Source organism: Oncorhynchus keta, chromosome 9 (assembly GCF_023373465.1).
Source record: "Oncorhynchus keta strain PuntledgeMale-10-30-2019 chromosome 9, Oket_V2, whole genome shotgun sequence".
In the NCBI taxonomy this organism is placed as follows: Eukaryota; Metazoa; Chordata; class Actinopteri; order Salmoniformes; family Salmonidae; genus Oncorhynchus; species Oncorhynchus keta.
In genome coordinates, this window is record NC_068429.1 from 40,401,703 (window position 1) to 40,425,339 (window position 23,637).

Genomic DNA, 23,637 nt, shown 5'->3' on the forward strand with positions numbered 1-23,637 from the left:
ACAGGAGGGAAACCCCTCCCACACGGGAGATGAGGAGGAGAGATGTGAGGAGTGGAGGAGCTCCCTATGATGATGGTGATGAAGATGCACTGTAGTGTTCACTACATTTATACCCCTGGATTTTGCATGCCTTTTTTTCTTTTGATAATAAATGGTGCTATGCATTGTTGTTCATTACAATTAATTGATGATGATGATGATGATGATTATGACACATCCTCATCATCATGGCTGTACCCTAATGATAATCCCTTGATGAACCTATCAGGTTAAACCTACCAAGTCAACTGTGCATGCCCAGGTGTTTTATCCACAATACCATGAGGCAGTGTCTTCCTATTTACGAGCCTTCTATTTATAGTCCTATTCCTTATTTCCCTCTGAGCAAATCAGCTGCAAGCATTTTTCTGTTCCATACAATCTGAATACAATAGTCCACAAATCAAATGCACAGTCCTATTCTAGAATGTTCTAATTCATTAGAATAGAGATTAGAATATGAGGGAGAGGAAATATTCCAACTGACCCTCCTGACCCCCTGCTGAGGTTACTGATTCACTGATTCTGTCTTAATAAAGAGTGTCCTTGCTACAGGGTTTGTTTGTGTGTGTGTGTGTGTGATTCAGTGATCTCACTGTAGCCCTCTTGAGGTTGTTCATGGCCATGACAGAGGAGAGACTAGGTCTTGCAGTGGACTAGGTTCTGCAGTGCTACAGCATTCTCTCCCGCGCCACGGTACATTGGCTGCCTAATTGACCGGGCATTGCCCCTCTTGAAAAGCCTATATAAAACTCCCCCAACACACGCACAAGGCTATATAACGTATTACTCGTTTTAAAGTCCGCTGATTCAGGAGAGCTGTGCAAGCATTGAAATGAGGTACAGGATAAACCTGAGACAGCTTTACAGGGATAAATGACGCATGGCAGTGGATCACATGCCATTTGCTAGAAAAAAAAACATGAAAACATGACTTGAACATGAACCAAACAGATTTTATGACGGAACAGCTGCCAAACACAATAAAAAATATCACAATGCTTTACATTTTTAAACCTAACCCGGACGACACTGGGCCAATTGTACGCCGCCCTATGGGACTACCAATCATGGCCGGTTGTGATACAGCCTGGAATCGAACCAGGGTCAGAAGTGACACCTCTAGCACTGAGATGCAGTGCCTTAGGCCGCTGCGCAACTCGGGAGCCCCTCCATACTCCATAATGATGTGGGGACATATTTAAAAGTAACACTGGCTCCAACTGGTTCCATCAGGCACCCTGGTTTCCTCTCAGTCTGACTGATACCCTGTAGGGTTTGGGTGACTGGATACCCCCAAACACAGGTGAAAAGTCAGGGTTCCCAGCATCCTCTGGCCACAGGAAGTGGAATCGCTGCAGCAGAGTGACCAGGATGAGGAAGAGTTCCATACGTGCCAGCAGCTCCCCGAGACACACACGAGGACCTGACACACACACACACACACACACACACACACACACACACACACACACACACACAAAATCATTAACATAATGACAGAATACAAAATCTCACTGGCCTAACTACCAATTTCACTCTTTCTGTTCTCTTTGTCTCTGATTGTTTGCTTATTAAAACTGTCTACTTGGCCAGCAGGGGCTGAAGCATGACTTGTCACATTTACATAACTAACAACAGCAGTTATATAAATCCAGAACTAAACACTAGTTACATAAACAGCCCAGGATTTACATCATAAACCTCAGACACCTGTAGATCCACTGAACGACTCCGTTTCTCTCTAGAGAATAAGATGACAGTATTCCTGTCTATAACCTTAGGCTGCATCTCGATAGTCTCTCCTCGTCCCCTCTCATTCATCTGCACTGATATGATTGATAGAACTGGTGGCCATGTTGTCAGAAGCTATTTATTATCAGTTTTACCTGCCGAGAACACCAGAAAGGCTTCTGGTTTCACAAACTGCCCGTCATCATTCAGGAAGTGGGCAGGGTTAAAGTCATTTGGACGCTCCCATTGGCTGCTCTCGAAGAGCACAGAGGTGAGGTTGGTGATAACCAGAGTCCCCTTTGCCAGAGAGCGAGGGAAAGATGAAGGAGAGAGGGATGGGGAAGGAGAGTGAGTGAGAGGGGGAGGGAGGGAGAGAGAGAGGAAAATGTAGGGGGGCAGATGGATGGAGAGAAATAGAATGATAAGGGGAAGACAGGCAGAAAGACAGGTAGGAGGAGACAGAGGTGCGCAGGGAGCAAGAGAGAGAAAAACACAAAGAGATGGGGAGAGGCACCAATAACAACTGAAGGAATAATGACAAATTCATGACCATACATGTTGAATGCTGAAGGTCAATGCATTTGTGTGTGTGTGTGTGTGTGTGTGTGTGTGTGTGTGTGTGTGTGTGTGTGCGCGCACTCATGTGTGTGGGTGTGTGTGTGTGCTTGTGTGTGAATGTCACTTATCACCTTGGGTATGTTATAGCCCACAAGTCTTGTTCCCCAAAGGGCCAACATTGACCAGATCTGTCTCTTGTGTGAGTGTGAGTGTGTGTGTGTAATTTAAAAGGTTATCTGTGTGTGTACCTCTGGTATGTCATAGCCCATGAGCTTGGTGGGTCTGATGGTAGCATGAAACACCCCTAGCGGTGCGATGTTGGCTAGACGCTGGGTCTCATGGATAGTGGCCATCACATAGGGCATCCTGTGTCTGTCCTCAAACGACACTCTCTCCTTCCCCCCCAGAACACTGTCAATCTCTGTCTGACATTGGGCTGGGGAGTGAGGGATGGAGTCAAAGAGAGAGAAGACAAAGGGAGAGAAATTAATACTTTTTGTCAGCCTCCTTTGGGACCGATCGACTGTCTTAAGCTAATGCGTGTCCTGGCCTGTGCCAGACAGCTCATGTAGGAACAGTTTGCAGTGATAACATGATGTCGCCAATGAGTATCAAACCCAGGGCCACCTGAGTGACAATGAGACTGAGTTAGCCCACTGAGCTAAAGCCAGGGTGTGCGTCCACTCACCCTGTATGTGTGTGTGTGTAGCTAGGTAGAGCAGCGCCGTGAGTATGGAATTGGAGCTAGTGTCAGTCCCAGCGAAATGGAGGTCCAGTAGTAACATCACCAACCTCCCCTCTTCCAGCACACACCCCGCTGGACCTCTCTGGAGAACACGTTATAGATCTGCTGTAACTTAATGTAATAACAGTGGTATAAACACATTCAGTCATTTAACACTAAAGACAGGATAACACACACACCTTGTCCATCTCATCCAGATAGCAGTCTACGACGTCTCGCGGCTCCCCCGGTGCATGTGTGCGTTTGTGCTGCTCCACTAGTTCCACGGTGTGTTTCTTCAGAGCTCTGTAGTTGTCAAACACTCTCTGGAAGGGGAGGGGCAGCCGCCGCAGCAGCGGGAAGCTGTCATAGACCTGCGTAAAGAATGACACATAAAGGCCTAATGAATGACTACATAAGTGTCCATAGAGCTAAATAAAGAAAAGAATTCCCCAAATATCTACTTCAGGTAAAAACGTTAAAGACGTTGGGGGATCTGAGAAATGTTGCGTGCAACAACTGTGATCTTTTTATGCTGCAATAGAGGTTAAATTGAGTGTATTTGTAACTCACAGCAGCCCAGGGCCCGTTAGCAATCTGAGCATTCTCCTTGAAGCTGTTAATGATGAAGGAGAGGACCGGGTCCTGGTAGTCATAGCGATGACCAAACAGGACCGAGCAGATGATGTTGGACGCAGCGCTGTGGACCAGAGTCACAGGGTCCAAGGATTTACCTGACAAATAACACACTGTTGCTATGAAGACGTTTGTTTCCAACACATTTGACAGTAATTAAAGCACTTCTTCTAAAAAACCTTGACAAATAAGTTGACATTGAGGATCCAGTTCAACTCATCAACACCTTTTTTTGATCCTCAACGACGGGTTAGATGAGGGTTACATACCTGCATTCTCTCCCAGCCGAGTGCAGATGTGATCCGTCTCCTCCAGTATCCTCTCCTCCATGGATCTCTTACCCAGAACAAAGTTCTTCATGGTGGTCAGAGCAAAGCGCCGGTGCTCCTTCCACACCGCCCCGTAGTTACCCATGATCAGACCTGTGGTGGTGAAACACTGGGTTAATCTTCTGAGCCAGAGCCACAATATACCTGTAATCTCTAGAAACCGCCATTAAAACATGGTTCGGTAGAGCTAAATCATTGCAATACACTGCCATGCAATACATGGTATAATGTAATATGACAGCAGTATAAAATTATATGATATCTTGTTGCATGGCTAACGCATATCACCTTTGTCCTCTGTAACGTGGTTGACCATCATGCCCTGTGGTCGTCCAGCGAAGTCCACGGATTTAGTCACCAGTGCCTCCCGTACCGCCTGTAGACCATGGAGCACCACGGCAGGCCTCCAGCCCAGGAACAGGCTGTACACCTCACCATACTCTCCGGACAGCTAGAAAACAATACAGGAGACTGTTAGCTCGCTTAGCTAAAGCCTACATGTTTGTTCATGGCCTACTTCACCTTTGAAAACCCCAAAATATGAAGAAAATAAAAACATTGCAACTTTCTCGAGTGCTCGTTCCGTCTTCTTACCTTATCCAAGCCAGCCATAGGATTCTTCATGCTCAGCTGCAGAACATTCCCAAATATGGGGATAGGCGGTGGTCCCGGCGGGAAGTTCCTGGGCCTCCGAGGCCTCAGCACAACCAGCAGCAGGAGACAGGATCCGATACAGAGCAGAAAGAATGTCCCCAACATCTTAGGAATCTGTTACTGAGGGTACAACACACTGCTGCCCTCATAGACTGAGAGGGCGTAAAGAAGGATTGGCCAGAGATTATGGGATAACAGAGACCAAGACTTAGGCTACACATCACATGGGAGCACCCAGTTACATTTGTGAGTTTCCGTGGAGTGCCCAGTGTCGATATACTTATGACCACACAGTCAACACGGTTCTTTTACCTTTAGAGTGGGAGAAGGTTATCCCCACTGAGAACAGATCCGAGGTCAGTCTTGTTTAAATCCTTTGTCGTTAACGTTACTATTGAAGTGAGCAACAACGGATACAAACGCAGTTCGTAGGGGCTCGCTCGCGTGCAGGCATGGACACACAGTCCTGGAGACTGGGCACGCCACAAGATATATGGTTGCTCAACAGTGCTGGCAGGCTTCCACAGCTGAATGTAAGAGCTACTGTGCTGTACTCAGCAGCTCTGAGGAAATAATTAGCGGAAAGTGCTATTTTATCATTAAAAGCCAACATGCTTTAGCATCAAGGTGCTGTTTCTTTAATGAATGCACCTTGGTCAGACCTCTGGTGCTGGCACTACACCGCCACTTAGCTGGGGGCTTCATCAACTTAGCTGCATGGTGCTGTAAGAATGAGCCCCAACCGAAAATGACATCCTTGAAAATGCATAAGGGACGCTTGACGTCTTTAACTCTTTAAATCAGCGTGTGTAACTGACTGACTGCGCAGTGTGATGACCTTCTATTCATTGCAGTGCCAATAACAACAGGAGGGAGACGTTTTGAGGCATGAACATTGCCGTTTATTATCGTTATCAAGGAAGTTACCCAGGTTACCTGCAATGAAATACAATACGATAAACCTCTTAAGCTTTGTGAGAAAGCTCCAACTCCACGACACAGGGTAGAGAGCTATTAGATTACACAGACAGTTCATCTTATTGGCAATTAGATATGTTTAGTAAGTACATTCTCCTCTACAAGATATTAATGTACAATATACAAGTTAAAAAATATAGTTTGTTTCGTTTGTTTGCATTGAGTTCAACATTTGTCCTTTTTTTGTTGTTGTATGCTGTCAGGGTTGACAGAAGTTCACATTAAAGTGTTTTCAGGTTAAGTATGGAGGTGAGACTGAAGAGCACTGGTTTCTCAGAGTATAACCAACACATGTAATGCATATGCATAGGGAGGCATATCTATGCATGTAAACGCTTTACGTGACAGAAACAAAAACACGAAACAAGAGAGAAAAAAAAAGCCATTTCATCGTGATCAGAGGAAAACAGAATCCAGAAGAGATGACCAGGCATCGAGGAGCAGGCAGCTGAAACACCAGTATTCTCTGGACACGCACCCTCTCTCACGCACACACCCTTTCTCACACACCCACACAAATCCTAACACACCACGATACATAAACACCAGAAGCACGCCACAGACTAGTGTTCGACAAACACACCCTACAGTACAATGAACGGGCTCACGACACACAGCACAGTAGATACTAAGGATCCCCGAACTCAGTCAAAGGAGAGAAACAAACTAACCGTTCAGAAGAACAACTCCCCAGAATAGGATGAAGTTGCCCTTAGACATTGATCTAGTCAGTTAAATAGGTTTCCTCCGAATGGTCAAGCTTAGGTCTTGGGGCGGCAAAGCTGATCCTAGATCAGTGCTTAGGGGTAACTTGTACCTGGAGCCCCAGAGAGTCTGAGAAAAGGAACGTTCTAGACCTCCCTCATCGCCAAGACAGGAAACTTACACAGACCAATCCAATATATATTTTTTTAAATACAACGAGGGGGAGTGAACAAGTGCACACTTTAGGGAAAAGGGGGATGAATGAGAACATAACCCTGGACATACAGAATATCACAACTTCCTCCTCAACCCTCCCTGCATTACCCAAAGGGCTGATCTGAAATGGCACCATATTTCCTATTTAGGTTACTACTTCTGGCCTCATAAGGCTCTGGCCATTAACAGTGCACTGCACTATATAGGAAACGAGCTGCAATGTAAAAAAACAAAACAAAAAAAACAACCTTTAAAACAGTAATCAAATGTGTAGAAGGGGAGGCGTGTTGGCGAAAAAGCTAACGTTATGTTACACATTTGAAATGAAATGGGTAGATACTTTATCATGGTAATAATGTACATACAAAACACATATATTAAATTAATATATCAACCTGGGAACAACCCTTTCCAGAATACTGTAGTCGACAATAAGCACTTAGTTTCATATGGACAACAGATCGAGAAAGTAATGTGGTTTAGTGTGATGCACCTAGCAAAATAATAAACAGAGACTGAAACTGCATGTTCAACCGTGAAACAGAAATGTAGAACAAAGGAATTGTAGCTGATTGCAATTGTGTGTGTGTGTGTGTCTGTGAGAGAGAGTGACCAGGCACTCCTTTTAACCTATCAAGTTAAATCCGGCCAACCAACAGTGGACCTGTAGTTTCCATGGCAACCACGACAATGAAAATTGCCAGAAATCAAAAATGTGCGGTAGCTTCTCAAAACCGAGAAAATTAAGTTTATGTGGTGCTTCAAAAGTACACAATAGGCATTCATCTTTAAAAAGAACAGAAAAACAAACTAAAAAACACAAAATGCAATAGTATCATTATGTTTGTTGAAAAAAGAAATAACGTAAAACATTTTGGGGCAGCCGCATCTCAGTGGCGATGCATGTTGCTAGGCGGGCTGGCATAAACAACAAGTTACCCCAGAAACTCTGAAACAGTTTCCACAGTAACATTGGAACAGAAGCACCCTACCTCTAATCTCGTCCCCCACTGTCGGGGCTGTAGACAACTCTTCTGTTCGTTGTTATAACAGCACTTACGAACAGTATGGGGCGAGGCGACCACACCTCCAGAAACAACCCTCAGACCCCACATTAGTGCTTAGTGGGAACAGAAGGCACCCTGGGAGTTCTAGCCGCCAATTCCACCCAAGGTACAAGGCTTGTGCTGTAGCTGTTGCGGTGCTATGTGAATGCGGCATTAAGGACATCGGGTGCGAGTTTGGGAATGGTAACCAAGGGAGACTGAGTATCACTGTGGCAACAACAAAAACATGTCAACAAAAACATGTAATAAAAATAAACCAAAGAATATGCCTTTAAAAAGACAACAAAAAAATCCTCCCCAACATCCTGAATAGAAATCCACTGGGAAGTTAATGGGACTCTAGTATGAGGGGGGGTGAAGATTTAAAAAATAACATCACTACAATACCCAGAATTCTTCCTTCAGTAACAGAAAACATGATACAAAAAAATGAAAACAACATTACCACTGGAAGTATCCCTTTTTTCTCTGCAAACAGTGCCCCCCCCACACTCTGGTTTAACCGGGCAGAGGGAGACCACTGTTGGCCGAGATGTTGGATGAAACTATTTTGGCACAGGCCTTTTTTCTCAAATCTGAGAGGGGCTCACTCATCTCACTACTTCCCAATAAACAAACGATCGATGCATTTCTTTCCTTTGGTTAATAAGAAACAAGACAGAAGAAAAATTCATGCCAAAAAGAGAGGGTGGAATAATGACAAACAGAACAGGTAAGCTAGGTTATTCTCCCTCTAGTGAGCTGAGAACAGAGCAGCCTGGGTCTGGTCTGAGAAGGTCTAAACTCAGGCTGAGGTTAAGTTTAGGGCTTTAGGCTTGTTATTAAGTTCTGTCATTAAGCTCGTTAGGGCTCTCCAGATAATCACAGTGGTTTAGGGGACTAGAGGGCTACTGTTCCTGGAGAGAAAGGGCGGACGAGGATAAGGAGCAGAGGAGGAGGAAGGGAACAAAAAACCCTCCGTTAGTCTCGGTTCTCTCAGACCTCTCTCAGATTTTTGTTTTTCGTTATTTTACGTTTTCTTCTTTTCCGTGTAGTCATCGTGATCACGTCTCAGGTGTTCAGGTGCAGCTGGCAACAAAAATTTAACAGATTCCTGAGAGGGACAGGAGGGAGAGAGAGAGAATTCCGGTCCTTTATAACAAAAAAAAGTAACAACCGCAAAATGAACTCAAGACACAGTTTCTGTATTTACCTGGGACAGCGTGGGGGTCAAAGGTGAATCTCATCTGTAGCTCTTCTGCTGCTGCATCAGACCGACGTTCTCATACACTCTAGAGCTGTCCTCCCTCATCCTATAAACACACACAGGGTAAAAAAGAAAAAAACACATACAAACCACAGACAGAGAAACGCATCAGTCAAGGTATTTCTCAATTGAAACTGACTAGCTAAGTGTTAGCTTGAGTATAGTAGCTGGTAATAGTAAAACTACTTAAAAAAAAACTACCTTTAAAGTACTAATCAAGTAGTGTTTTGGGGTATCTGTACTTTACTATTCATATTTGACAACTTCATATATTTTCCCTGACACCCCAAAAGTACTCTAGACATTTTGAATTCTAAGCAGGACAGGAAAATGGTCCAATTCTTCTATCAAGAGAACATCCCTGGTCATCCCTACTGCCTCTGATCTGGCGGAATCACTAAACACACAAGCTTCATTTGTAAATTATGTCCGAGTGTTGGACTGTGCCCCTGGCTATCTGTAAATAAATAAAAAATTATAACGTTTGCTTAATATAAGGAATTTTCCGAGGATTTATAGTTTTAATTTTGATACTTAAGTATATTTTAGAAATTACATTTACATTTAATACTTAAGTATATTTAAAAAGGTAAATACTTTTTTTACACAAGTAGTATTTTAGGGTAACTTTCATTTTTGCGAGTCATTTTCTATTAAGATATCTTCACTTTTACTCAAGTATGACAACTGGGCACTTTTTCCCCACAACTGGTTGTGAGTAGTTACTCACTCTGTGCAGTTGGGGGTGGGGCTGGGGGTGCAGGGAGGCAGAGGGCTCTGCAGCTGGTCTCCACCCGTCAGGTCAGATAGAGAATACTTAATGTTGGTGTACTCCCTCCCCTTTATCTTACTCTTCTGTTAAAGACAGACGGAAAGGAGAAGGTTAGAAAAATACTTCTACGACCACTCATACTGACAAAACACACACACACACAGACATACACATGGACACACACCTGTTCCTCCTCTATGCGTCTCTGCAGTGTCTCTATGTAGTGCTGGACAGCCATGTAGATGAACCTGTACTGGGCCTCAGTCTGAACCATCCCAGACCGCTGGGAACGAACCATCTGGATGCTCTTAGGAACGTCTATGTCACAGTCCACTCCTACGGAGTCACAGAAGAGGTTATACAGCAGACCACCTATGGGGTCTGAACGAAGCGAAGCTTTCTTTATGGAGACCATCTCATCAAGCACAAATAGATGACGCATTTGCACTCACCTTTTTCCCTGATGACATCAATGAGGATGTCAATCACTATGAACGTTCCTGTCCGCCCGATACCAGCACTGGAGAGAGAGAGAGAATTAGATGGCAACAATACACACAACTGTCTCGTGTGTGTGTGTGTGTGCGTGTGTGAGCTCGTGTGTACCTGCAGTGCACCACTATGGGTCCAGCCTCTAGAATGCTCTCCTGTTTGAGGTTGACCTCCTCTAGGAAGTCCAGAACACCCCCGGGGTCTGTAGGGACACCATGGTCCGGCCACGCTCTGAAATGGTACTGCCACACTGTCCGCTCTGTGTTACCCTGGAACACACACACATTTTTAAGTATCACGCATGCTCACACACAGTCAACACACACCCGTACGGTGCACTTCCAAAAAAACGCAGCCCTCTCCTCTCACCTGTCCGACCTTGGACAGTTTGAGTTCTCGCAGGATGTAGTCGTGAGCGGACGTCTCCTTGACGTTGCGGACACGCATGATTCCATACTCCTTCAGAGCTGACATGTCTGGCCAGTACTTCACACACTTACTCTGCAGGGAAATGACACACAAATGGCGATCAAATCAAACATACAAATAGAAAACGTGCGTCTATTCACTTCAATACTCCTGCTCCAAAACCTCAGACAAAAAAGTGCACCCTGATAAACCTACGAAACAGGTCTCCTGGTTTTCAGAGATGCTCGGGAATGGAGACCCAGTCAGCCAGTTACCTTTCCTCTCTCCACCTCCTTGGTAGTCATGACGATGACCCGGGAGTTCTCCTGGAACACCATCCTCCAGAAGTCACTGATGGTGTTCTGTAGACAGCCCTGCGTGGCGATGTACGACTTCTTCGGCTTGGTGCTGTTACACTTGGACTCCAACTCCGGCTAGAGAGAGAAAGAACACAGAGTTCTACAGAGACGGGAGCTGTGTTGAATGTAGTGCGGATTGGAACACACGGTGACAGAGGGAAGCAGACTACGCGCAAGACTACGCGCAAACTAAAGTAGCACACATCGGTCAGCTAGCAGTACACTCCACACTCCACACTCGTTGAATTATTATTATTATTTTTAAAGACAAGCTACAGCACAAACTGGTAGGGTAAGCTTGCAGAAGCATTTTGTAGAGCTGTCACAGACTGTTTGAAATAGAGCTGAGTCTAAGTCATTTACTGTGTCTGACAGGTGTGGGTCCTGAGGATAAAGTGAGTTTACCATGGTTGAGGACGTCAAAGGTTCCGCCTGCTGCACAGAATTTCCGCCTGCTGCACAGAATCTATAGAAGCTTTAGTCTAGAGCGCCAGGGTTAAATTGTGTTTAAGAGCATTATAAAACTCTCCAAATGGCTCATATAGTGAGAAACAGATGTAATTATTGATATAGTTTATGAGTGGGCAACATATACTATCATCTTAAATTGACATAATTTTTGCCATTACACATTTTCATTATTTTGCCATAGAAAAATTTGACATGGAGCTAATTTCCCAAATATTGAACGTTTGTGTTACTACCTTACACAAGTTTGCTTTTTCATTGTGTGGAATTACACATCCTTTTTTTACCTCAGATTGGTAATGATGACTATAAACTTTTATATTAACAAGACGATACCAAATCGATTGATTTAAAAACAGATTCACGTCTTTGGTTAGGTGCCGTTGATTTTAATCATACGCGCCTGTCCTTTCGCGGGACTTGGAACACTGGTAATTTTCAAACTCAAATGATACAGATAATTGTCATTTGAACTACCTGTGAGGTGACGATTCGTTGAAATAATCCAGTCAAAAAAAAGCGTTGCGGTTCCCATTTTCAAATTGGCCATCTAGTTGATAAGTGGCTACTACAGGCTCTCATCTATCGAAAGGTATACGTAGCATACCCAAGTTCGTTGTGGTTAGTCTTTCAGAAGAGCGCAAACGGTGTCGCCGTGGTTATTGTCCAAGTTCCATTGATTTTAATACAAGATCGATCAGAGTGATCAATTTGCGCTACTGATTAAAATTAGTAGAAGAATCTAATCAATTTCAGTCCGAAGTGAAATATTGGTGTGAGAGCAGTTATGTTAATAATTATGAAAAATACAAGTATTCTGAACTCTCCTGTTTGTCAGGAGTTATTTTTATGTCTTGGTCTTCAACATATCCGACTTATTTCAGCATATAGATGATGAATTTGTACATTTAAAACCAGTGCTGACGCTAGGCTATAAATCACAAATACATAGGACAATAGGAAACAGCAACAGTATCACTGTCAACCTGTGTTTCAGGACTATAAATGGTACTTCAAACTTTTTTTCAACACGATTCTTCAAATCAGGTAAAAACGACTGAATGAGCCCAAAAAAACGTGCTAGGATCAATCGATTTTAATGACATAACTGAAATCGTGAAAATAAGTTTGTCTTGCCTACCATGATGTCCGTTACTACCATGATGAGATTAGCATTGATATAGTCAGAACCAGCCTCAGATCCATCCCCATCGTTCAGCACCACACGAGTGTGATCAACTAGAGGAGACAGGGAGGAGAGAGAGAGAGACACGATTTGAAACAGACTAACTCATATCCAGGCTATGCATACGGCAACAACAGGGTGGTCAGGCAATGGTGATATTTGATAGGGGAGGGTGCGTGTGTGTTCTCACAGGGAAGAATGTTCTTGTATCGGTTCTTGTTCTTGTTCTCTGCTCTCTGTCCCTCCTTGCGGCTGTATAGCAGCTTACACTCCTGCTGCTGCAAAGTCTGGGAGGGCATAGAATATATAGCTTAGGATGTATGACTGTTTAAAAACCTTTCCTGACATGAGAACAATACTGCATTAAATATATATTTTGAAATGCAATGACGCGTTAGTTTACCTCAAACTCTTCCCAGAAGCCCTGTTTGACCTTGTCCGTGGCCTCGGCCAGTTTACTAAGCTCTCTCACTCTACTTTCGATCTCCGCTGCGTTTATACGAGTGGTGTTCAGGGGCTAGGTAAAGAACATACACAAGTTTAGAAACACAAGAAATCAATGGCTCTTATTAATGCTTCTGAAAGACAAAAAGGGCCTTGGGTGTGATTAGTACAGTTATCAAGATCTGGGGAATGAGATCTGACAGCGACACCCAGCTGTAATAAACACCTGTTTGAGTTGCAGCACCGTGCCCAGTGTCTCCACCATGGGGTTCTTCTTATAGTGCTCTACCAGGTCTGTCAGAGAATCAAATTTCTCTCCTCCACCCACGTCATACTTCAGGTCATGCTGAGGAACACAACAAACAGAACTTACTGGTGATGATCCCATTAGGATGATATGAGATATGGAAATGTTCAAAATAGTCAAATAACCTTTTGTCATTTAGCAGACGCTCTTATCCAGAGTGACTTACAGTTAGTGCATTAATATTCAAATAACTAGATGGGACAACCACATATCTCAGTAATAGTAAGTCCATTTTTCCACAATAAAGGAAAAATCAGCAAAGCCATCAGCAAAGTCTGTGCTTTTTTTTGTGGGGGGGGGGGGGATTATTTAAGATACTCTTTGAAGAGGTAGGGTTTCAGATGTTGTCAGTAGATGGGCAGGGGCTCTGCTGTCCTAGCTTCAGGGGGAAGCTGATTCCACCATTGGGCTGCCAGGACAGAGAAGAGCTTTGTCCGGGGTGAGCGGGTGGGAGGGCCAAGAGACCTGAGGTGGCAGAACGGAGTACTCAGGATGGGGTGTAGGGTTTGAGCATAGCCTGAAGGTAGGGAGGGGCAGCTACTCTTGCTGCTCCGTAGGCAAATACCATGGTCTTGTCGTGGATGCGAGCTTCGATTGGAAGCCAGTGGAGTGTGCAGAGGAGCGGGGTGACATGGGAGAACTTAGGAAGGTTAAACACTAGGCAGGCTGCAGCGTTTTGAATAAGTTACAGGGGTTTGATGGCACAAACGAGGAGCCCAGCCAACAGCAAGTTGCAGTAGTCCAGACGGGAGATGACAAGTTCCTGGATTAGGACCTGCACCGCTTTCTGTGTGAAGTAAGGTCGTATACTACGGATGTTGTAGAGCATGAACCTGCAGGAGTCACGCCAAGGATCTTTTCACTCTGTGTGGGGGACACCGTGGAGTTGTCAACCGTGATGGAGAGGTCTTGGAGCAGGAATGCCTTCCCCAGGAGGAAGAGGAGCCCTGTCTTGTCAAGGTTAAACTTGGGGTGGTGGGACGACATCCAAGCTGAGGTATCGGCCAGGCACGCAGAGATGCTTGTCGCCACCTGGGTGTCAGAATGGGGAAAGAGAAACGTTTTTGAGCGGCAGCCACATAGCAATGATAGGAGAGACCAGGTGAGGATATGATGGAGCCAAATTACTATGAGAGAACACGTAGCCAGATTAAGAGAGAGCAGCTGGAGTAGCAGTGTTCTCTGGGGTGATCCATGTCTCCATCATTAAGGGGCTCCAGAGTGGCACAGCGGTCTAAGGCACCGCATCACTACAGACCCTGGTTCGATCCTGATCTGTATCACAACCGGCCGTGATCGGGAGCGCCATGGGACGACGTACAATTTGCCCAGCGTCGTCCGGGTTAGGGGAAGGTTTGGCAGAGGGTAGGCCATCATTGTAAAATAAGAATTTGTTCTTAACTAACATGCCTAGTTAAATAGGCATAGGTTAAATCAGGGCCAAAAAGTCAAGGGACTGAAGGGCAGCAAAGGTTGAGATGAACTCGCTGTTCTTGACCGCCGGTCGGCAGTTCCAAACGCTGCCGGAGATATCATGTAGTGTATCCGTGGCATATGCCACATCCAAGGCCACATTATCACTCCTTTAGTTCTCAGCTCTCTGTAAACTCAAGGCCAGACAAACATGTCATACAGTATGCCAGTAATATCCCTTATCTGTATTTCTGTCTGAATCACAAACTTATGACAACAATCCAGGCCACTTATAGTATCCCAACTTCTGCCCATTGGTATGTGGCACTCATTATGTAACAAATATTGACATTCAACACCATTCACCTCTAAAACCTAATTTACAACAGTCCAAAGACGCAAACCCTGTTTTGAACGAGGGGGGGGAAGGAGCAAAGCACAAAAATAATGAATAATACTACACCTGGCAGCGGATCATGACGTGCGTGACCTTAGGCTTGCCATCGCTGCTGTCTGTCTTGTCGTCACCGGTACGGACGGACAGAACGAAGTCTCCAGGGTGGCTCTGGCTCTCTCTGACCAGGAAACTACCGTTTTTCCCCTTCTCTGTCAGCAGCTTCTCAGCCTCGCGGCCTGACAGGTGACCATGGAACCACCTGGGACACACGCACACAGAGAGAAATACAGTTTAAAGAACTCTACTGACGAACTGACACGCAGGCTAGAGCGGTATATACACACACAGACAAACAAGAGACAAACATGCATTTTGTGTCCGTGTCAGTGTTCACCTCTCAGAGGTGGGGTCAGCACAGTTGAGGGGGTATTTGAGCTCAATGACGTCTCCATTCTTCTCCTTGAGTTGGCCGTGGTGCTCCATGTAGTACTGAACCAGCTCAGCCAGGGTGGCAAACTTCTCCCCCCCGTACAGGTCATAGTAATCCCCTGTGTTCTGGATCTTAATATGGGTGACAGCTCCGTTACGTCTGCACAGGGGAACACGGGAATAATAGAAAGGGAAATATGAACCCCCACCACCCAGGCGATGGTGAAATGTTATCTTCAATTTGCCTAATCATTTATAATACAATACAAATGGGGAAAGCATTTTCTTGTTTACTTTGTATGCTTTAGGCGTAACTAAACTAAATAGACTCCTTTTATATATATCAGTGTCAACCCAGCCTACAGTAGCTCTAGTGTCTAGTGCTACAGTAACTCACCTGACAGAGAGGGTGAAGTCTCCAGGGTTGCTCTTGCTGGGTCGGGCCAGGAAGCTCCCGTCCACCCCCCGTGTCAGCAGCAGATTCTCAGCCTCCACCCCCGTGATATTGGGGTGGAACCACCTAAAAACCACAACAACATCACAGGTAAACTAGCTAGTTAAGTGCATTTGAAGTAATAGGTGACACAGCATAAATTCACAGATTTGTGGACTACACCACATCCATGACCAGCTTAAACATCAAGGTACCTGTCCTTGTCCTGTCTAGAATTTTATTTGGATTTCATCATAACTCTATTGTAAATGCCAGTGAGTCATCTGCCCAGCTGGGTTCAGGGCCCTTGACTTACCCTTGGGGAGATAACAAGCAGTCATAAATCAGAGAGATCACTGGTAGCCTAGCCTAGAGAACATATGTGGCCTGAATATAGTCTGTATTCAGGAATGTCATTGGCACAACAATGTCATTCTGAAGAAAGAAGATATTATTGATTGGGGGTCAGTGATGTATAATTAAAGGACGTGAGAATGATCAGGAAATCCTGATTTATCAGGACAAATTGCATGAGAGAAGTGAGGGATATTAAACGTATATTTATTTACAGTCTATAGTTATGTTGGGCATCTTTCTGAATAACAAGCCTGTCCTCCAAACTGAACCAGATGCATTGAACCGCATATCCTGGGCAGATAGCTTTTAAAATGAGTGCACATTCAAAAAGGTAGCTTCAATTTCACAGATGGCCATTGTAATTGCCCAATGAAGAACTTACTTAGCTAGCTTACTACTACTACTACTACTACTACTACTACGCTGACTCTAAAACACCGGCAAGGCACATCCTTGACAAATACGACTTTTATTATTAGGTCGTTAACTGAGTATCACATGTATGCATTAAATCACTGGGATAATCTTGTAAGTGTAAACAGTTCTAGGCTAACATTAGCCGATAGGCTAGTTACCTAGCTAACTACCATCATCAGATTGTTTTCCATGATCAGTCCTTATTAAGGCTTACGTTACCTCCGAGATGTCATATTTTTTCAATCCTTATTTCCTCGCGCTGACGTTAGTTCCTAAAACTTGCTGGCTTTTACAACTATTGTGGTTTTCTTCCGCAGTCTACCCCCAGCGAAAATGCCTCATAAGGTCCAGACCCCGCTCCAAACGGGCACAAAAAAATGGACATTGGTTGGAAATTTTTCACAACAACAAAATTACCTAGGCCTCGGCCCTGGAGGCTTCAGAACGAGTCGACTGTTGAAACGTCACCAGACACGCGACACAACATACATTTTCAGTTTGCGCAAGCGCTGTAGGGGAAATGGATGGCCGATTTTTAAATCGCTTAGTTCTGTGAATATATGACCCTCGCTACTTCCCGTTTAAATTCTTACGTGGCAGTCTACCTGAAAGCTAGCCTGCTATCAAGGAAGTTTCCAATCTCACCCTCTAGAATTTGTGCTTGTTCTGAGCCTCCTGATACGATACATGTGCACTTTTAGGGTGGGTTTGAAATCGTGGGAATACAGAGAATCTACAATCGTTACGTAACGCTAGCTAAAACATAAACATAAACATGTTCACTGCTTCAGAGATCGTTGTCCTTTTTGCGGTCTTGTTCTCCACAGCATCCGGCTACTTTGTTAGCATAGACGCTCATGCCGATGAGTGCTTCCATGAGAGGGTCAACTCGGGAACCAAGATGGGCCTAATGTTTGAAGTTGCAGAGGGAGGCTTTTTGGACATTGACGTTGAGGTGAGATTACATTTGGTCTTTCTTATGGATTTGTTTTTTCTTATGGATTTGGTTTCACTTGTCACTTCCGCAAAGAAGGTGGGGAGTAGCTAGCTAACGTTAGCGGATATGGCTAACTAGCTAGCTATTTAGCTTAATTGCTCACCACAAGCCAGTCATAGTTATTTTTAAAGGCTAGCCATGTTTTGTATAGTTTAAAGTCAACCCACTGCCTGTTTTATAAATTGTTAGCTAAATTGGTAAATAACTATTAAGTGACTGATCTGTTCATGAATGATACAGCCAGGAAGTGTATTGTTGACTAACATTACTAGCTGTCATTCAAACAGCTGTCAGTTTAACAGAACTTGAGAAACAGCCCCCTTCCATTTCTTTAACAGCACTGCTCCACCACATGCATTCACCACCAGATAGTTGGGAATTGTTGTAAATGCAAATGAGATCCATCTTTTTAGTGGATTTTAAAAGTATCAATATGTAAAGTGGTTGCTACCATGTGGTGCCGACCACCCCGATCCCCCAACCACTGAATGAAATATATATTTGTTGCTACAATGGTCCAGAATATTTTTTAAATCTTGGTTAGAACGACGGCACACCACAATGTTGCACCATGAGTTGTCAATTATTTGTATGATATTGTCTCCTATGTAGATAACAGGACCTGATGACAAGCAGATCTACAAAGGTGACAGAGAGTCCAGTGGGAAATACTCTGTAGCAGCTCACATGGACGGGACCTACAAGTTCTGCTTCAGCAACAAGATGTCCACCATGACACCAAAGATCATCATGTTCACCATCGATATCGGAGAGGCACCCAAGGGACAGGACATGGAGACGGAAGGTAAGCTTTATTTGTGTGTGTGAATTAAGCTCTATTCTTAATAATTTGTTAATTGCCTTAATGGATGATCACTTTTGTTTTCACATATTATTTCTCTCTTTTCTTTATGATGCTATTGTTCTCTCTTTCTCTCCATCCTCTTGACTGTGCTGGACTGTTTTCCCCCTTCCCCCAGGTGGAGAGAGTTGGGATGGTAGGGTTCAGGCCTCATCTGAAGCTATGTTTGCCCAAATGCATTCGGTTTCCTCTAACCTAAGTTGAATGAGTTTTCCAGTGCAATCTAATGTTCACAAATCACCACTTAGTTACGGTAGTACATGTTGCCTGGGAATGATGTGAGGAATCTCTTTACATTTAAAAAAAAAAATAGATGCTGGAATATGTTGTGCATGATTTCATACATTCAATACAGGGACTAATAGTGTTATTTTGTGGAGTGTTTTTAATGTGTTCAGTGTAACATACATGTAATTTTCACTAGAATGTTGTTGATTCTATGCTGATCCTGATTGGTTGGTTGTGTGTTCTGTTACAGCCCACCAGAACAAGCTGGAGGAGATGATCAATGAGCTGGCGGTTGCCATGACAGCAGTCAAGCATGAGCAGGAGTACATGGAGGTCCGGGAGAGGATACACAGAGCCAGTAAGTTACACACACACCACATGAAACTGCACGTGAAAGCAAATGGTGTCGGAATGGACTGTGGTTAAGTACCCATTCACTTTATTGTTATGTGTTTGCTGCAGTGTCAGTACTGACAGCCAGTCTTGAACTTAATTCATGGTTCTCTTTCCATCCAGTCAATGACAACACGAACAGCAGGGTGGTTCTCTGGTCATTCTTCGAGGCCTTGGTCCTGGTGGCCATGACTTTGGGACAGATCTACTACCTGAAGAGGTTCTTCGAAGTGCGGCGAGTGGTGTAACACCTAAAACCTTCCCCCTGCGACTTCCTGTTCCACTGTTGTCTCCAGCACAGAGACGGCGAATCAGTCACACCTTGAAATAAGACTGGCAGATTTCAGTAAATGTCTGAGTACAAATTGGATCTCTTATGTTTTTTTTTTTACCCTGTTACCCCTTTGTTCCCATCCTTATTGATGTGCTTGTTACTGTCATGTGTTTTGAACTCAAGGCCTTTCAAAGATCTTAGGTTTGATGATGTCAAGTTTGATTTTCTCATCACTGAGGAAGCAAATAATTTGTTATGGATTACTCCATGCAGCTTGATCAACTGCATGATCAGCCATACATTAGCTAGCGAGGTTGTATGCCTGCCTGTATCTTATCAGTGGATGGGCCGTATAAAGTAACAAAACCAGGACATGTATTCGAGAGATGCACACTGATAGTTAAGCATTGATGACGGTACCAGTGAAGAATGTATCCCATATTTGAACCCCTTTGCAAGTGATCTGACGGGTGTTTATATTAAGTATGCAGAATCCGCTCAAGGTGAGATACTTAGGGCTTGTTCAGGAGAGTGAAATGTCCCAGAACGTTCAATTAGAAATGTATTGTGCATAATAGACATGACTAGAATAAAGAATTGTCTGCTTTATATATCATATTTCTATCTGAAACTTTCAGAATGTTGTATCCTGTGGAATATCTGAAAGCAGATGTTTTTGCTCTTGTTGCTGTTGAGTTATACATATATATAGATCCATGGCACATAATCATTCTGAATGTTTGTGTATGGGATGTGGAGGGAAAACCTTTTTACTCCCCTTACACCACAGATTTGTTATGGTAGGACAGCCTTCCTCAATCCTGGCTCTGGGGATCCACTGGGTGTGCAGGGTTTTGTTGTAGCTCATCACTAACACACCTGATGCAAATAATAATTTAACCTTGGATTCGTTGATTCAGGATTGGTACAGCTGGGCTGGAACAAAACGCTGGACCCCTGTAGGTGTAGAGAATCAGGAATTAAGAACACTGTAATAAATTATGAGTGGGTGATGGTCTGAAGCTATGTTATGATTGCTGAGGCTAGGGAGTTACCTCTACTTTTTTTAGACTGGTTGTAATTTGTGGTTTTGGGTTGGTCTCTAATTTCATACCTTTTTAGTTTTCTGGTGCATATTCAGTGGGGTGCAACATTCAGAATGTAGAAATGTTTATGTATAGAATGGACATGCCTTTTTATTCCACATGTTCGAGGATGAATTGTAGGTATAGTCTGTCTAATCTATACACTACATATCTATCTGCAACACCATAAATGTTGCATCTTACTGAATATGCCTCAGTAAGTTTTGTACGTTACGTGATCTGATTAGCTCAGGCACAACTGTCACCGTGAGACTGGAGTGACTACTGAGGAGAAATAAGATCAAGTGACTCCTGTACGTCAATGAAATTCTGCTAACTGGATCTGTAAACTTTAAGAAAGATGCTCGTCTTATGGATCCAGGTTTATTAAAACAAAAATGAAACTTTAAAATGCTGTTTGTCTTGCAATTTATTTATTGGTTAAACAATGTCTTTACAGCTATTAGGGTGTGGGGTTATGCTGAGCCGCCGGGCATCCCACTTTGGCCCGTGACGTTAACAGCAAAAGTGCCCTTCTCAAATCAAACAGTGTGTGCCACTAGGTCATGTTGTTTTCAAGGCAGCATGATGCGTCGCCCAGAAACATCTCTTTTTATTGGGAAGGCAGATTGTTTTCGATACAAATGTTATCTTTTGCATATGAAAACAAAATCCTGCTCAATGACCTTGTATATGAAGATCCTACTCATTTCTCAAATGTGTTAAAGAGAATGTGGAAGCTATTTCTTAATGCCAAAAACACAATAGTAACGTAGAGCACCCCAAGGAAGCATTCCCAAATTAAACTCTTCAATATTTGTTCTAAAAGTTGGCTTTGGGGTTTTCCCCAAATCAGCTGACTTTGGAAACAACCCCACAAATCAAATACAATTTTATTGGTCACGTGATTAGCAGATGTAGGGAAATGCTTGTGCTTCTAGCTTTGACAGTACTTGTTAGACATTACTGCACAAACAAATTACACAACATATACCCAATGCACACAAATCTAAGTAAGAACTTTGTTGTCCTTAAGCCATTTTGCCACAACTTTGGAAGTATGTTTGGGGTCATTGTCCATTTGGAAGACCCATTTGCGACCAAGCTTTAACTTCCTGACTGGATTGCTGTGTTCTGGACTGCTGTCCTGTGAAGTCAGCAAAGAATGACCATGTTTCAAGTCTGTCAGTCCTGAGTTTGCTAAATTCGTAGCTTGCCTAGCTCACTGTGACGTCTGCTTCCAACACGCTCTCAAACACGTAGATCCCCTGAACGCAGCTTCATTTCCAGCCCACTTTCCAGCTCACACTCTCAAAAACATAGATCTCCCTAAACGCAGCTCACTCTCCAGATCCCAATTACCTGAATTCTAATCACCTGTTCACACACTTGTATGTAATTATCACAAACGATTTAGTTCAGTTCTTTGCACCCCATCATTGTGAGGTATTGTTTCATTTGTTACACGGTCTACCCGGAGCGCTGTTCATTTCATTAGTCCGCCTCTGTATCATAGTTTTTGGCCATCCTCACTAACAACACCTTTTTTGCCTATTCCCTGCCTGTACTTTTCCCAATCAGATTTCCTGTCGTCAACCTATTGCCTGATCTCCCGGACTACGCTATTAGCCTTTTCCCTGCCTGTACTGTTACTTTTTTGGAGTCCCTTGTGTATGACCTTTTACCTGTCTCTGGACCCAGCTACCTGCCTCCTGTGGTCCTTTGCTAATAAACACCTGCTGCGCCATGCTTGAACCAGCACAGCGCCCATTCCGACAAGGTTAATTGACCCACAGTCCCACATGGTGACATATCATTGACGTGACGTGCAAACGAGCGATAGAAAACCGATCGCAGAAATGTCACCATTCATATCTTTTTGTGCGGGTACTCGTGCTGCCCCCGTCAAGATGCCGCCCAGGGCAGCTGCCCATGTCGCCCATACCTAAATCCACCACTGAGTCTGTTGGAACCAGAAGCACAAGCATTTTGCTACACTCGCATTAACATCTGTTAGTCATGTGTATGTGACCAGCAACATTTGATTTGAAAATGTGTTTTGAATTGCTTGACAACATCAGCCAGTGTTTTTATTTATTTTTCTTCTTTCTGTAACCTTATCTGACTGAATGTTACCATCAACGGGTCGGTAGTCATTTAGGCGGGTTACCTTAGTGTTATTGGGCACAGGGACTATGGTGGTCTGCCTGAAACATGTTGGTATTACAGACTCAGTCAGGGATAGGTTGAAAATGTCAGTGAAGACACTTGCCAGTTGGTCAGCACATACTCGGAGTACACGTCCTGGTAATCCATCTGGCTTTGCGGCCTTGTGAATGTTGACCTGGCTACAGAGAGTGTGATCACATAGTCGTCCGGAACAGCTGATGCTCTCATGTATGTTTCAGGGTTGCTTGCCTGTCTGCCTGCTTTATATAGCAGCAAGCCACAGCCACTTGACTCACTCTGTAAGAGAGAACCATTTTCGTGAACAGGGTGGTGTACCTAATAAACTGTGTGTATGTACAGATATTCTGGTAGCCTGGTTGCTTCACAAAACCTGTGCTGGATCAGATATTCATGGTCACTCATGGAGCTTGTTCCTTGGTTTCTCCACATAGTGGTCCAGATCCTGCAGACTGCTATAGACCAAGAAAAAATAAACATTTCAGAAATGATCCACAAATATGCACTTTTGTGAGATATATGACACTGTGTACTTATTTAGGTATTCTGTGAGTATATATTGCAGTATATATTTATTTTTAAATACATTATTTAAATAAAAGAGTGGACTGTAGTTGTGATATTCTGTAGACACGCATGAATGTATTTCATCAGAAGGATGATCTACCTCTGAATGCTGGTTGGTGTCTGAGTGTTCTTCAACAGAGATGGTGATGGTTGCTGCTGTCACAAGTGCCCCAACACACTGCACCCCATGACTATTAGCAACATAATTGTCTGATTTGTGTCTGACTTTGAAGGTGCAGTTGGCATCGTAGATGTCACTGTTAACAAATAAATGGG

At 43.8% G+C, this 23,637-nt stretch overlaps 3 protein-coding genes across 4 annotated transcripts; 1 reads left to right on the forward strand and 2 right to left on the reverse strand.

The window, feature by feature from the left end:
* Positions 1-985: 985 nt before the first annotated feature.
* On the reverse strand, positions 986-4,804 carry LOC118387787 (cytochrome P450 2D15-like). The gene is made up of 9 exons (XM_035776493.2): positions 4,615-4,804; positions 4,309-4,471; positions 3,961-4,113; positions 3,629-3,789; positions 3,256-3,429; positions 3,020-3,158; positions 2,580-2,767; positions 1,929-2,070; positions 986-1,465 (listed from the first exon to the last, which is right to left on the reverse strand). The coding sequence occupies exons 1-9, from the start codon at positions 4,777-4,779 to the stop codon at positions 1,272-1,274; spliced, it is 1,479 nt and encodes a 492-aa protein (XP_035632386.1). The 5' UTR covers positions 4,780-4,804; the 3' UTR covers positions 986-1,271.
* Positions 4,805-5,549: 745 nt separating this feature from the next.
* On the reverse strand, positions 5,550-17,238 carry LOC118387786 (tyrosine-protein phosphatase non-receptor type 11). The gene is made up of 16 exons (XM_035776492.2): positions 16,988-17,238; positions 15,959-16,081; positions 15,527-15,721; positions 15,199-15,391; positions 13,242-13,361; positions 12,975-13,088; positions 12,762-12,858; positions 12,527-12,624; positions 10,834-10,992; positions 10,520-10,651; positions 10,265-10,419; positions 10,111-10,178; positions 9,843-9,994; positions 9,617-9,741; positions 8,833-8,932; positions 5,550-8,733 (listed from the first exon to the last, which is right to left on the reverse strand). Exons 1-15 carry the CDS (start codon positions 16,999-17,001, stop codon positions 8,863-8,865), a joined length of 1,815 nt encoding a protein of 604 aa, XP_035632385.1. The 5' UTR covers positions 17,002-17,238; the 3' UTR covers positions 5,550-8,733; positions 8,833-8,862.
* A 101-nt stretch (positions 17,239-17,339) lies between these two features.
* Positions 17,340-21,019, forward strand: LOC118387788 (transmembrane emp24 domain-containing protein 2). Of its 2 annotated transcripts, XM_035776494.2 has the most exons (5): positions 17,340-17,723; positions 18,378-18,570; positions 18,746-18,763; positions 19,106-19,213; positions 19,372-21,019. In XM_035776494.2, exons 1-5 carry the CDS (start codon positions 17,544-17,546, stop codon positions 19,494-19,496), a joined length of 624 nt encoding a protein of 207 aa, XP_035632387.1. In that variant the 5' UTR covers positions 17,340-17,543; the 3' UTR covers positions 19,497-21,019. The 2 variants fall into 2 exon arrangements, with proteins under 2 accessions (XP_035632387.1, XP_035632388.1); XM_035776495.2 differs by lacking the exon at positions 18,746-18,763 and having other exon boundaries at positions 17,343-17,723.
* Positions 21,020-23,637: the final 2,618 nt, after the last annotated feature.

Excerpts from the sequence above, each read along its gene's own strand:
- LOC118387787 (XM_035776493.2), bottom strand. The coding sequence starts at position 4,779 with ATGTTGGGGACATTCTTTCTGCTCTGTATCGGATCCTGTCTCCTGCTG. Across the intron at positions 3,430-3,628 it reads CTAACGGGCCCTGGGCTGCT|GTCTATGACAGCTTCCCGCT; the intron begins GTGAGTTACAAA and ends TTCTTTACGCAG. Across the intron at positions 1,466-1,928 it reads CTTTCTGGTGTTCTCGGCAG|GTCCTCGTGTGTGTCTCGGG; the intron begins GTAAAACTGATA and ends TGTGTGTGTCAG.
- LOC118387786 (XM_035776492.2), bottom strand. Across the intron at positions 15,722-15,958 it reads GACTTCACCCTCTCTGTCAG|ACGTAACGGAGCTGTCACCC; the intron begins GTGAGTTACTGT and ends TCCCCTGTGCAG. Across the intron at positions 8,933-9,616 it reads CCCACCCCCAACTGCACAGA|GATGAGGGAGGACAGCTCTA; the intron begins GTGAGTAACTAC and ends GTGTGTTTATAG.
- LOC118387788 (XM_035776494.2), top strand. The coding sequence starts at position 17,544 with ATGTTCACTGCTTCAGAGATCGTTGTCCTTTTTGCGGTCTTGTTCTCC. Across the intron at positions 17,724-18,377 it reads TTTTGGACATTGACGTTGAG|ATAACAGGACCTGATGACAA; the intron begins GTGAGATTACAT and ends TCTCCTATGTAG. Across the intron at positions 19,214-19,371 it reads GGAGAGGATACACAGAGCCA|TCAATGACAACACGAACAGC; the intron begins GTAAGTTACACA and ends CTTTCCATCCAG.